The sequence below is a fragment of the Phodopus roborovskii genome, unplaced genomic scaffold (genome assembly GCF_943737965.1).
Source record: "Phodopus roborovskii unplaced genomic scaffold, PHOROB, whole genome shotgun sequence".
Lineage (NCBI taxonomy): Eukaryota > Metazoa > Chordata > Mammalia > Rodentia > Cricetidae > Phodopus > Phodopus roborovskii.
The window spans coordinates 1,520,980-1,534,711 of record NW_026126560.1 but is presented as its reverse complement, the minus strand read 5'-3'; the positions used below and the strand labels follow the sequence as shown (position 1 = coordinate 1,534,711).

At 52.2% G+C, this 13,732-nt stretch overlaps 1 protein-coding gene across 3 annotated transcripts in view; it reads left to right on the top strand.

Moving 5' to 3' along the window:
- The first annotated feature begins 1,754 nt into the window (after positions 1 to 1,754).
- Positions 1,755 to 13,732, top strand: part of Slc12a3 (solute carrier family 12 member 3) — a 35,024-nt gene continuing 23,046 nt past the window's right edge. For 2 of the 3 annotated variants that reach the window (XM_051201919.1, XM_051201921.1), the window contains exons 1-12: positions 1,755 to 2,069; positions 2,927 to 3,073; positions 4,337 to 4,412; positions 6,081 to 6,176; positions 6,415 to 6,554; positions 6,885 to 6,995; positions 7,885 to 7,996; positions 8,144 to 8,274; positions 11,459 to 11,543; positions 12,348 to 12,502; positions 12,740 to 12,847; positions 13,132 to 13,255. In XM_051201919.1, coding sequence (XP_051057876.1) covers positions 1,794 to 2,069; positions 2,927 to 3,073; positions 4,337 to 4,412; positions 6,081 to 6,176; positions 6,415 to 6,554; positions 6,885 to 6,995; positions 7,885 to 7,996; positions 8,144 to 8,274; positions 11,459 to 11,543; positions 12,348 to 12,502; positions 12,740 to 12,847; positions 13,132 to 13,255 — 1,561 coding nt within the window. In that variant the 5' untranslated portion in view covers positions 1,755 to 1,793. The remainder of the gene's footprint in view (positions 2,070 to 2,926; positions 3,074 to 4,336; positions 4,413 to 6,080; positions 6,177 to 6,414; positions 6,555 to 6,884; positions 6,996 to 7,884; positions 7,997 to 8,143; positions 8,275 to 11,458; positions 11,544 to 12,347; positions 12,503 to 12,739; positions 12,848 to 13,131; positions 13,256 to 13,732) is intronic. The other variant, XM_051201920.1, reaches the window with a different exon arrangement.

The following is a 13,732-nucleotide window of genomic DNA, read 5'->3' as shown; positions in this document are numbered from 1 at the left end:
GACAGCCTACACAGTGAAACCCTGTCTCAAAACACCAAAATAAATAAATAAATAATCTTGCAAAACAAAAACAACAACAACAAAAAATATGGCACAACAAAATTAAGCATACCAGTTGATACAACTTAATGAACTTCTATACAGTTAGGATTGGCATAGAAATGGTAGCTGTGAAACTTGACATTAAATTTTATGCCTTTAGTATTGAATATATTTTTTGCACTTATCTATTGCCCAAACCAAAAAGAAATAACCTGTGACAGAGTTAGAACTAGAAAACAATAGCTTTCTACCCTCTCTCATGTTTTCTGTCGTTACCTGAATCCAGTCCTTACTCAGCTTTTCTTCTACTTGTGCCTATATTTTTGGCTAGATTCCTCACAAAGGAGGATATGTTGTTTATTTCTGAGATTGTGGATCTCACCTAATATTCATACTAAGAGCATCCACTTTCCCAAAAAATTTTTAACTTCATTTTTTTCTTTAGACCAGAGTAGCATATATGTGCACAGTTAGACATGCACATGCAAACGCTCACATACACGCATGTACATGCACACACATACAATTTATGCACATAAATGCATATTTATAATTTTTGTTACCCATTCATTTGTTGGTGGACAGGGTTGATTTCAATTATTTGTTACAGTGAATAAAGCAGTGGTAAACACGCACAGTCTTCCTGAATTCTTGTAAGGGGCTGGGTCACTTCACCACAGAAGCCAAAGTGAATATTCAGAGCATATATCTGCCAGGGCAGAGGGAAACAGGCTTTGGTCTAGGCCCAAAGCCTCGGATGGTCCAAGGAAACCCTGAGGCAGGGCAGGACGCCAAGTTTTTTTTTTTTTTGCCTCACATCCATCAGTCACTAAACACCCAGCCACTTGGGGAAAAGACAGCTATGGGTAGAGTCTCGTAGGTGCTGACTTGAAGAGTCTTCATAGATATGTCCACTGTTTCTTTAGGACATATCAAGCACCCACTAATTCATGTCTCAAACCCCAGAGTCCCTTCCAGACCCCAGGGTACTGTCCCTGCAATGGCTTTGGAGCCTCCAGTGACCAGACTCTACATGGCTCCAGAGACAGAAGGCACAGTTGCCTTGGGGTCTGTGAACTGCAGCCCTGTAGGCCAAACTAGGTGTGACACTATGCCTGCCCTGGAGCCTAGTGACCAGCACTGAACTCTCAAGGTTTGTCAGCCAAGAAGTGGCTGCCAGTCTGGTTTGAGGCCACTCATAGACTCATATGAGCTATAATCAGAATGGCTTATATATATTGAGATGTACCAGGAAAGACATTGAGTCAATGAAGGACAGAGATCGGAAGACAGACTTCCTTCTTTATATGCATGTCCTAAAATGACATCCACTCAAACTAGTAAATAAAAGGAAAGAAATGCACTGTGGTCCAATGAGAGGCTGTTAACCTGCAATGTAGGCACTTGGAGCAGGCCTTCTCTAGGTCCTCTCTCATGACTGATGCTTCCTGGGGTCTAGCTGCAGAACCTCTGCTACCCTAGACTCGGAAGAGCTGCTGCAGGACTCAGCAGTATGGCTCTGGCTAGCCCAGCCTTCCTGCTCCAAAGTGGCCCCTATGTCCGTGATCAAATACATGAGGGCAGGACAACAGTTGGTGTGCTCCGCCTCCCACCCCAGGCAGAGACCCTGCTCACTAGCCATGGGCGGTCTGGGACAAGCTCCCGCCTTCTCCCAGCTGCTGCCCAGCCTATAAAGCCACCCTCGGTGTCCTTGCCCACTCTGTCCCCCTCCCTTGATACCCAAAGTCATAATGGCAGAGCTACCTGTGACAGAGATGCCTGGAGATGCCCTGTGCAGCGGGCGCTTCACCATCAGTACACTGCTGGGGGGTGATGAGCCCCCACCAGCTGCCTGTGACAGCAGCCACCCCAGCCACTTGACACACGGCAGCACCTTGTACATGCGCACCTTTGGTTACAACACCATCGATGTGGTGCCTGCCTATGAACACTATGCTAACAGTGCTCTGCCAGGCGAGCCCCGGAAGATGCGGCCCACCCTGGCTGACCTGCATTCATTCCTCAAGGTAAGTACCAGTTCCAAGACCGCTCACTTCCCAGCTCTGTGACTTTGCCCTGATTACCCAACATGTTCTGTCATCTATCTGTCTTGTGAAGATGGCTAAGCATCTTCCTCAAGGAACAAGACATCCAATTGGAATAGTGGACTGAGATGCCAGGAAGCTCAGGGCACACATAATGCTCATTGCCCAGATACTGGCAACCCAAAGATAGCATGGCTGCCCACTCAAATTCAGGTTGCATACCCCTGAGAGAGACTGTGAGGGGAGCATGGTAGGCCCTCTCAGATGTCAGCTTGCTGGTTTTGCCATCTAGGAAGCTGGTCAACCTAGTCCCTGTGACTTCACTTTCTCATTCACAGTTGGATAGAATTATTCTTGGTTGGGGAGCTGGGACTCACCTAACTCCCAGCATTCTTCTCTGCTTTAAAACAGCCCTCTGGAGGGGCCAAACAAGATCCATTGTTGGAACAGAGATGCTAAGATAAGGTGCTGGGAAGAGAGGGCAGAAGGCCCCAGACTGGGCTGCAGCCACTAGGGATATGAACTCGAAGAGCTGTCATAGTAGGTAGAGGCCTGGGTTCAAGTCCATTTGTACCAGAGACCAAGTGTGTGGCCCCAGTCAAACCTCGTCACCTCTCAAGGGTCAGATAACCCTCTCAGGCAGTGCTAGTCGGTCCCCAGTCCTCTGCCCTAGACAGGGAGAAGCGCCCCAAATGCTCAGCTTGCTCTCCTTGGTGTCTTTCTGAACTTCAAGCAGCACTGTGCCTGTGAAGCTGTCCAAGGGCTGCCTGTGTGGAGCCGGCAGGGCTGAATACCCAGCCCCCAACTCCCATTTCCCGACTCCTGCTGGTCTTCCCTAGCAGGAAGGCAGCCACCTGCATGCCCTGGCCTTTGATGGACGGCCAGGCCACGAGCTGACTGATGGACTTGTGGAGGATGAAGCAGGCACCAACAGCGACAAGAGCCCCGGGGAGCCTGTGCGCTTTGGCTGGGTCAAGGGGGTGATGGTGAGTGTGTGTGGACTGAAGCTTCATGTCTAGAAGGGGAGGGGGGGAACCAGCCTTATTCAGCCCCGGATTTGACGCTCAGACCCTAGTGATCAGGATAGACCTTGGGCTTAGTTTGGGCCTACATTTCCCCATCATCACAGTGACCTCCAATTGCATTTGGTGTAGGCTTCCCAAACTTCTTGTGTGCTCTTGGCCAAAACCCAACCCTGGGGAGATCTCTGGTTAGCTATTCACTAATCTTGTAGCCTTAGGCAAGTTTCTTAGCCACCCCTTGCCTCTGTTTCCTCACCTGTAAAATGGAGCAGTAAATTATAGCTGTGAAAATTCTTGGATCAATGCATGCTAGGGAGTTAGTAGAAGAAATTCCACATAGAGCCACCAGAGGGCAGCACTAATGCACACATCTACAATTCCTCCCCTTCCACTCCAATACCAGAATGCCTCCTAATGGAAAAGGAATGCTTGTTATCACATGGAGCATAAATAAGTCTTCAGATGTTAAAGAATCAAGTGACCTTGACTTTGAAAGACACTATAGGGATCTACAAAGGTAGTGGGATGGGGTGTAGGAGAAAGCTTTAGTCCTGCCCTGGGAGGCAGGAGGCTAGCTTCCGGTCCTAAATCTGCAAAACTGCTATGATTCTTTCTCCTTCAGAAGCACAGCTTCCATCCACCCCTGCCATTCACAGTCAGGGTTGGAGCATGCCCTGATGTGTGCTTTCCAGAACCAGGCACATCCTGGTTTTCATCTCAGCAGACGAGAGTCCCAGAAATCTCAGGAGTGTGAAGGACACATGACCCTACCTGGCCCTAGCACTTGGCAGAGCCAAAGTCCATAACAGAACCTCCTACTTGGAATTTCATCCCCAGTGATGACCTCTGGCTTTGCCTTTAATATGGAAACAACCCGGGCTTTGGTTTCCTCTCTAAGCGGGACATTGCTGACGCTTCTAAATACCATGTCCTGGGCCAATAGCTGCTCAAGGCAATAGCTGGGACCTGGCAGACCCAGGGTCTTGGGGCTTGGAACATGGTGAATGATGGGAAGGCTAAAGGCCATTCCAGGCTTCCATGGCAGGGTGGAAGGAGGTGGGATGAAAAGCTATCCTCCCCTCCTGCCCCCAAGCCAGACTGCCTGGTCCCATGGGAGGCAGAGCATGCAAAGCAGCAGGCGTCCCCCAGGCCTGGGAACATGCGCTTGAGGGTTTGGCCCTGGGTATCTGACCCTCAGGAAACCTGTGACCCCCACCCTCCTCCCAGATCCGATGCATGCTCAACATCTGGGGTGTAATCCTCTACCTGCGGCTCCCCTGGATTACTGCCCAGGCGGGTATCGGTGAGTGCCACCTCTGGGAGAAGGGAAAATGTGGGTCCCTTGGGCTGTAGAGACACCAGGCGAGGCCTGCTCCTCTGCAGCAACCCTCAGATGGCAGCAGCCACAGGTGAGGGTAGGGGTGGAGAGACTGTTGGATGTAGAGTCGGAAGTTTCAGGGTTTCTCCCTGAGTTGCCCCTCCCATTGAACCAACTCCTACTCCAGAGTATCTGCGCTCAGAACCTGGACTTGGGTGCACCAAACTGGGTATCCTAGTTCCTAACCTTCTCTGAGCCTTAGTTTCCTCCCAAGGAAAATGGGTCTGAAAACAGGACCTGCCCCACAGAGCCACTGTGAAGTTTGCAAGGCTCAGGAGAACAGCGTAGGCTTTGGTACCTGAAGGTGCTGAGGCAAATATTTTGCTTTGATTTTATTGTCAAAGGTGGGTACATTCCCTCCCATGCCTGAAAACTATTCACACATGTGAACTTCCTACTAAGCTCAAGGAAGGAGGTAGATAGACCCAGTTAAACTGTGTGTGTGTGTGTGTGTGTGTGTGTGTGTGTGTGTGTGTGTGCACTCATGCACATGTTTTTATTTTATTTGAGTGTGCAGAGGTCAGAGGATAACCTCAGATACCTACCTCAGGAATATCACCTCCTTTGAAATGGGTCTTCTGTTGGTCCAGATCTCACTAATTAGGCAGACTGGTTGGTCAGTAAGTCCCAGGATCCTCCTGTCTCTACTTCCCCAAAGTTGGACTCCCGTGCATGCCACCCTGCCTAGGACTTCTGTGTGGATTGTGGAGATCAAACTCAGCTATTTGTGCTTGCAAGCCAAAAACTTTACAGAGCACTTAGCTATCTCCTGGTGTCCTGACTTTTCATTGTCATTTTGATACAGTCTTGTATGTCCCACATTCCATACTCACTGTGTAACCAAAGATGACCTTAGGTTTCTAGCTGCCACATCCCAATAATAGGATTAAAAGTGTGTGCCATCAGGCCTGGATTGTGTGGTTCTAGGGCTCAAACCCAGGCCTTGTGCTAGGCAGGCACTCTCCCAACTGAACTACACCCCAGTTCTTATTACTGTTTTTTGTTTGTTTGGTTGGTTTGTTTTGTTTTTTGAGACAGGGTTTCTTTGTGTACACATGGTTGTCCTAGAACTTTCTCTGTAGACCAAGCTGGCCTCAGTCTCAGAGATCTGCCTGCCTCTGCGTCCTGATTGCTAGGATTAAAGGTGGGCACCACCATACCCGGCTCTTATTTTTGATTTTTATTTTGAGGTTTTTGTAGGGCGTTGCCATTTGAAGCAGGGTCTCTCTATGTAAACTTGGCTTGTTCTAGAATTCTCTCTGTAGACCAAGCTGGCCTTGGTCTCTTAGAAATCAGCCTGCCTTTGCCCTCCTCCTGGGATTAAAGATGTTTCTGTTTTGACACAGGGCCTCTCTCTATATTGCCCAGGTTGGCCTTGAACTCTCCACCTCCCAAATGCTGGGATGACAGGTCTGCACCTAGGCCTCTGGTTGAGACCCATTGGTCTTTCAGGTGACAAGACTAAGGCTCAGAGAAGGCAAGGGACTCAGGTCACATGGGGACCTGGGGGGGATGACTCAGGTTTCTCCATGGATTCTCACCTAAGAAATGAGTTGATTGAATTTTGGGGTGTTCACATTCACCCCCACACAGTGCTGACTTGGCTCATCATCCTGCTGTCGGTCATGGTAACATCCATCACAGGCCTTTCCATCTCGGCCATCTCCACCAATGGCAAGGTTAAGTCAGGTGCGTTACCCCGGGAGTCACCTTCACCTGGGATCTCTGATTTTGCTCTGGATCTCTGGATCTCTGAGCTGCCACCCCACCCCTGGCATATCCCATAGTGCCCATGTGGCTCCAGATGGGGACTTGTGGGAGCTCGCTACCTCTCAACATGGGCTCGATTACCTGTCCCGTGGCCCTTGGTCCTGTCCCTGCTGCAGTACACGGTTCTTTCTCCGGCCCCCTGCTCTGGCCCTGCTAGGTGGCACCTACTTCCTTATCTCCCGGAGTCTGGGCCCAGAGCTGGGGGGCTCCATTGGCCTCATCTTCGCCTTTGCCAATGCTGTGGGTGTGGCCATGCACACCGTGGGCTTTGCGGAGACAGTGCGGGACCTGCTTCAGGTGAGGGGCCAGGCCAGGGCCAGAGGGAGCTGGGCAACCTCCCTATACTGTTCCTCACAGTGGACCAAGCCTTCCTTCTCCTGCCTAACCCTAACTACCCTTGGCCAAAGCTATGTCTGGTCACTTTGGGTGACAATAATATCTTCATAAGTACAGACCATCCCCACAAGGCCCCCTTTTGGAGTGCATTTGCCTTTGGGCCATGTTGTCCAGGCCCATGCAGTAGTCTTTGGGAGAGGGCGAGGCGTCATCTGGTATGCCCTGAGAGAAGTGGGGGGATCTGGAGGAGTACAGGGGAAGAGACAGCACACGGCTGCCTGCTCCCCCCAGGAGTATGGCACACCCATTGTGGACCCCATCAACGACATCCGGATCATCGGCGTGGTCACTGTCACCGTGCTGCTGGCCATCTCGCTGGCTGGAATGGAGTGGGAATCCAAGGTGAGGAGGATGCAGTGGGAATGAGAGACTGGACCTGGGTCTGCTTTTGCCCTGTTCTTAGTATATCGACTAGGATTGATACACTAGTGCTGCTGCTAGGACAAACAGACCCCAAGACAGACTTTGTTCTTCTGTCCCCTGTGACCAACCATCCAAAGACTGCTTTCCATGGGGGGTGGGAGAGGCATGCAGATTCCTTCCATCGTGTGACCTTTGCATCCTGGAGTGTGGCCCTTATTCACCTGGACCACAGTGACTGCCCTCATCATGCCTGTGACCCAGGAGGAGGGAAAGGGGAAGGGTGAAAGGAAAGGAGGGAATTCCCTACCCCATAATTTTAGGCTGAAGCCGGAAGTTGAACATAGCACTCCCTGCCAGAATCTGGTCTCATAGCCATACATAGCTGCCAGTGGGGGAGGGGAGCAGGAAAACGTGCTCTTCAATCCTCCTAACTCCCGTGTCCTTGTATCCAGCCAAATGTCCGGGGTTTCATACCATGAAACAAGAGCAGAGTTGCTAGGCTACAGCCAGCAGGCTGGCCCAGAAGGGAGCCTTTGATGTGGGAGGGGCAAGGCCCTGTTGCCTCTTCTCTGCGTTGCTCTCCGGCCTCCCTGCTCAGGTGGATCTGTGGTTCACTCACTCCTCTTTTAAGTGTCTGCTTCTGGGAAATACTGCTCCAGGCCACCTTGCTAACGTAGCCCCCAACCCTGATCCCATCACGGCCCCTGTTTCTGACCTCAGGCCACCCTGTTCACTTTCTGTCGTGTCCCTGACTCCTCGTTGTCGGGCCGAGGTGAGGAAACAGTTGGTTGTGTGGTTAGAGTGAGGGGCCGGGGCAGGCCCCTGAAGGCTGGAGCTGCCACCTGACCTCCAGTGTTCTTTGCTACAGGCCCAGGTGTTATTCTTTCTTGTGATCATGGTCTCCTTTGCCAACTATCTGGTGGGGACACTGATCCCAGCATCTGAAGACAAGGCCTCCAAAGGCTTCTACAGCTACCATGGTATGTGACTCATTAAATGGACACAAGAGGCTGGAATCTTCTTCCCCCCATGGACAGAGGCTTCAGGGAACTGACTGCTGGCTTGACAGGGCCCAGTTAGTCGGCCAAACCCTCAGGGGGGCTCTGACTTAGGCATTGTTTTTCCAGGGGACATTTTTGTTCAGAACTTAGTGCCTGACTGGAGAGGCATCGATGGCAGCTTCTTTGGAATGTTCTCCATCTTCTTCCCCTCGGCCACCGGCATTCTGGCAGGAGCCAATATCTCCGGGGACCTTAAGGTGAGCAGAGCCTGTCCTTACTATCTGGCACCACAGAGGACACACATCCCTGAACCCTGACATCTTTCCCAGGACCCCAGCTCTGCCCTGACAGGCCTTTGACTAAGAGACCTAATGTGTTCTCCTCTTGTTCTGGGCCTCTTTCAAATCCCTGCTGCAGCATCTCTCCTGGCCTTCCACTTGCCACGGTGTGTTCCCAGTGTAAGGTGCCGGCGCAATGTTTGTCTCTGTGTCCTGCTTAGAGTCAGGCACGAGCTAGCTGTCCAGTGTGTTTGTGGACACAAGCAGCAGTGCAGGGTGCTATGCACCGAGACAGTGGGGCGCTTTTGGCAGCAGAAACGAGAGAGTGGCCAGGGAGCCAGTGAAGTACCTGGCATTGCCTTGAACTTAGAGCTGACTTTGGCCTTGGGCTTCCTCCCCTTGGAGGTGTTCCTCAAGTCATACTTCTCACAGAACTAATAATTGGACAAGCTGGGCATGGTGGCTCAGGCCTGGAACCCTAGCACTCATAAAGCTGAGGCGGGGGAGCAGAAAAATTGAATATCATTCTTGCCTACATAATGAGTTCAGGGCCAGCCTGGGAAAAACCAAGCCAAAACCAAGAGCAAGCCTGGAGACAACACAGAAATCAGCCTGATCAGCTGGCCCAGGCCTGGACCTCCCAGTGAGGCCCAGGGCCCAGAACACTTGCTTACCCACTGTTCTCAAGAGAGCAGCTAGCAGACGCCTGGGGTGGCTACCCTCTGGCGTGATCATCTTTAGGCCTGGTCTGTGTCGAGACAGCCTGAATCCTCTTCAAGCCCTATTAGCTGTCACTGTCGCCAAGCTTCCACCCCCAGTGTTCAGCATCAGGGCCAGCATGTATCTGAGATCCAGGAGGGGCGGTGCTTTTGCTGTGTCCTCTGTCCTTAGACCTTAAGTTGGCTTTTGGACTTGGCTCTGCCTTTCCTGTGGGGTTGTGCTCAACAGCAGAGCCCCCAGTGTGAGCCTCAGTTTCCCCAACTGTAGAGTAAGACTAATCGAGCAGGTGTAGACTTGGAGAACGGATTCGTGTAAAGTGCTTAGAGCAGAGAATGTGCAAACATGCCAGCGGCAAGCTGGCTGTCGTCTCTGCCCTGATAGCATCATGCAGACTAGTAAGCCAAGCATAGAGAGGGTCGGGGGGCTGGCCATAGCCCCACAACAGTGAGGGGTGCCACAATGGAAGCTTGTAGAAGCTTCTCACTTAAACCGCCAGTTATGGCTTGAAAAATTATGACTGTATGTGCTTGTTGTGGGAGGTGTGCACGTGCCACAGTACATACGCTAACGCCATAAGGTAACTTTCAGGTCATGGGTTTGCTCAGCCGCTTTTACCCACTGACCCGTTTTGTGGATCTCCACATATTTTGTGTGTATAGGTGCTCATATGTGTAAGCTTAAGCATGCACATACAAGGTGCCTGAATGTTTTCAGAGCATGACCTTGAGTGTCGGTCTTTCCTTCCACCTTGCTGGAGACAGGGTTTACTCATTGTCCACCCTGCACACACTGGGCTAGCTGGCTCACAAGCTGGATATTCTCCAGCCCCTACTTCCCATCCTTGGGAGCCCTGGGATTATGGATGAACGCTGCTGCACCAAGATCTATGGGGGTTCTGGAGATCTGAGCTTGGGCGCTCATGCCGATACATGCTGTGCTGGCCAGGCATGTGGTATGCAGGACATGCTCCCCATCTGTACTTTCCATCTATGATCACTTGCTACACCAGATGGGGAAACCGAGTGCCCAAGATGTTGAAGTGTCTCTCCCAGAGGTCCTTGCAGGTGTAAGGAGTAGAGATGAGGTCATTCTTGTGGGGTGTGGAGGAGCTCTGAGTGAGTGAAATCTTGAGAGAATGTGTCAAGGACTCCAATACCTGAGCCCCACGGGAGTGGCAAAGCCTTACATGGGTGAGGTCCAAGAGCAATGCCAAAGTTTATCTTGGGAGCCCTCCAAGGAACTCTTTCCAGATAAGGGCACATTCTGAGGTTCTGGGTGGATACAGACTGAGGGGACAGAATGCTCGTCACCATTGTTACTGGCTTAAGACTATAGCTGAGGCCTGGGAATCCTTATGGGTGAGAAATCCATTGGGGCCAGGGCTTCACTGTGCACAACCCAGGTTATTGGGCGTTACTAGTAAGGCCAGGGTTATAGGATCCCCTAACAGAGACCCCAACCGATTCAAGTCTCTCAGACTGCAGCCCCCTCCCACTCTGTGCCTCTGCTTTCGTTTCGCCAGCCTGCCTGCCACCCCCTTCCCACATTGTGATACGTTCCCTGGGCCCCAGAGAGCACAGGAGGTTTGCAGACAGTTATTTCACGGCAGACTTGCCCTTCCCCCTGTTGGGGTCTGTGCCTCCTGGGTGGAGCAGGTATTGCTTTCCCATGGGCTACTGTGGAAAGCGCAGCCTGTGCAGCTAGCTGGAGTCTGAGGCTGTGAGTGTGGCTCAGGACTGTAGGCACCAGAGGCTCTGCAACCCTGCCTTCCTCACATCCCACCACCCTCGGTCCCTCACTGGCTGGGTGGGATTGCATAGACCACCTCAGGAAGTTCTGTTTGAAAAAGTGCCTAGGAGGAGGCAATGACCTGTGTGTGTGTGTGTGTGTGTGTGTGTGTGTGCGCGCGCGCGCATGCGCGTGTGTTGGGAGTGGGGGTAAGGAGTGTCATTGTTGGGGAAAATCTCTTGCTTGCAGAAGAAGACTGTTTGGTGCATGTCTTCTGTCTCTTTATTGCTGGAGAGCCAGACAAATCAGTTCATGGTGACTTACTGTGACAAAGTGAGGTGAACAGTGTCTGGGTCCTGGCAATTGATTGATCAATTTCCAGCTGTAGCTGGTGGCTGCCACTGCTCACAGATGAGTCTGAGGTGGAGAGCCAGGCACATGTTTTCCTCTACCTGCAGACCCACAGTGAGCCTTGCCAAAGGTCCCCTGTGGGTGGAATATGGAGCTGATGAGGTTTCTCACCTTCATTAGTTTCAACCCTGGGACCACAGGTGATGGCCATCTTGTAGGTCCTCAGTTGTGGGCACTCTTCTTCCAGGACAGGTCAGGATCTGGGGGTCCAAGCTCAGGGTCTACTGCCCACCCCAGCCTCTGTTAAGGCACTGAGGCCCAAAGAATCCCACAGGCTGCCTGATAATACTATGCTTTCCCACAGGACCCTGCTGTAGCCATTCCTAAAGGGACACTCATGGCCATTTTCTGGACCACCATCTCCTACCTTGCCATCTCGGCTACCATTGGTGAGTAGCCAGCACAGCAAAGATGGTGGGAAAGAGAATAGTCGTTCTGTTCTGGAGGAGGCTGCTATATGGGGCTGGCTTCTAACAGGGAGAGCTAGGCAGAGAGGCCCTTGAGCCCTGGTTCTGGGACATCTGTCACCTCTACAGTGATATAGCATCTTCATGGTGAGGGAGGCCAGATCAGGGAAACCTCTCTTGAATCTCTGAGTGCTCTTGCTTCCGGCATTCACTTTTGAGGCAAGCTGTTCACAGGTGGCCAGGGGACTTGAACATTTTTAGGAGCACTCAGGTCAAGAGTCAGTCAGATTTCTGCATTTGGGGGATGGGGGCAGTTCAAGACAGGTTCTCTCTGTGGCTTTTGGAGGGTGTCCTGGAACTAGCTCTTGTAGACCAGGCTGGTCTCGAACTCACAGAGATCTGCCTGCCTCTGCCTCCCGAGTGCTGGGATTTAAGGTGTGTGCCACCACCGCCTGGCCAGATCTCTTGAGCATTGAGCAGGTCCCTTCATCTCTCCCTGCCTTGATTAAAAGGAGGCAACAACAAAAGCAAGAGCACTGCCTTTCTCAGATTGTCGGGTACACCAAAAACACTCCTATACTTGCTACTATCATTAATATTGTCACAGGGTAAAGGAGGGGCTGTCCTGCCCACAGTGTCTCACCCTCTGCAGAGGTGGCCAGCCTTTGGGGAGGGAAGAGGAAGGTAGAGCAAAGGACACAAAGGAAGAAAGTGCACACACACACACACACACACACACACACACACACACACACACACCCTCAACGTGCATCTTCCTCCTTTCAGGCTCCTGTGTGGTGAGAGATGCCTCTGGGGACCTGAATGACACAGTGACTCCTGGCCCAGGTACCTGCGAAGGGCTGGCCTGTGGCTATGGCTGGAATTTTACAGAATGCTCCCAGCAGCACAGTTGCCGCTATGGCCTTATCAACTACTACCAGGTATAAACGGTGGGCCTGGCTGCAGGGCACTCAGGGCTGGAGAGGTAGAGGAAACTGTGGGTAGTTATTGCCCAAGCCTGGGGCGGGGCTTCCTGCCCAGGTAGGGCTCTCATCCCCACTCCCTGCCTATGAGTAGGCCTTGGGTGGCTACCAAGTGCTCAGATCACAGGACCATGGGCTGCTGTCGGGAAGGGGTGAGGAGCAGGGTTTCTAGCTCAGCCCCCACCATTCCCACAGACCATGAGCATGGTGTCCGCCTTCGCACCCCTGATCACAGCCGGTATCTTCGGGGCCACCCTGTCCTCTGCCTTGGCCTGTCTTGTCTCTGCTGCCAAGGTCTTCCAGGTAAGGTTGCAGAAAGGGGCCACTGGGAGTGGTGGGTTATGACCGGGAGAGAAAGAGTCCTCAGACTGCTGTGAAGCCCCGGGATATGGGTCTGGGTGGACGGAAAGGGAACAGGCTAACAAACCCTTACAGGAAACAGCCCTGTCTCCAGGTGAGGGGAGGGTTGGGCTTTACTCTGTTCCCAGATATAGAAACAGGGTCAAGAGCACGGTGGCCCCGGGAAGGGGAAAGGGACAAGGGGCAGGTCCCAGCCAGGGCTTGAGTGTGGTATACACTGTCCACAGTGCCTTTGCGAAGACCAGCTGTACCCACTGATTGGCTTCTTTGGCAAAGGCTATGGCAAGAACAAGGAACCTGTGCGTGGCTACCTGCTGGCCTATGCCATCGCGGTGGCCTTCATCATCATTGGTAAGAGCCTCCTTCCCTGTCTGTGTTCTGTGTTCTGTGAAGTCCTAGGACCAGCCTGATGTTACCGGGCACTCTGTGAATAACACTTGGATGGTGTTGGGGATGGAAGTAACCAGACCAGGCCCATGCTAAACACTGGCTTTACCTCCAGGGCACACCCCAGCCCCAGTAAGTAGCCCTTGAGTAGGTGAAGGCCTGCCTGGAGGGCTTTTGGAAAGGCTTCATGATCTTTTCCCACCTCCAGGCAGGGTGGCCAGGAAGCCACTCCAGCTACCCATCTCCAGAATGGGTGGGCCATTCTGCTGACAGGGGGGACTTCTCTGCTACTTCTGCTTCTGCACTCCAGTGTCCTGACAGCTGGAACACCATCCCACCCCCAGGACACCGGTGGAGATGGGTCAAGCTGATACAAATGGCTAGCTCAATCAGTACCTCTGCAGATACATAAACTAGACAAAGCCAGTCTCTCACCCAGCC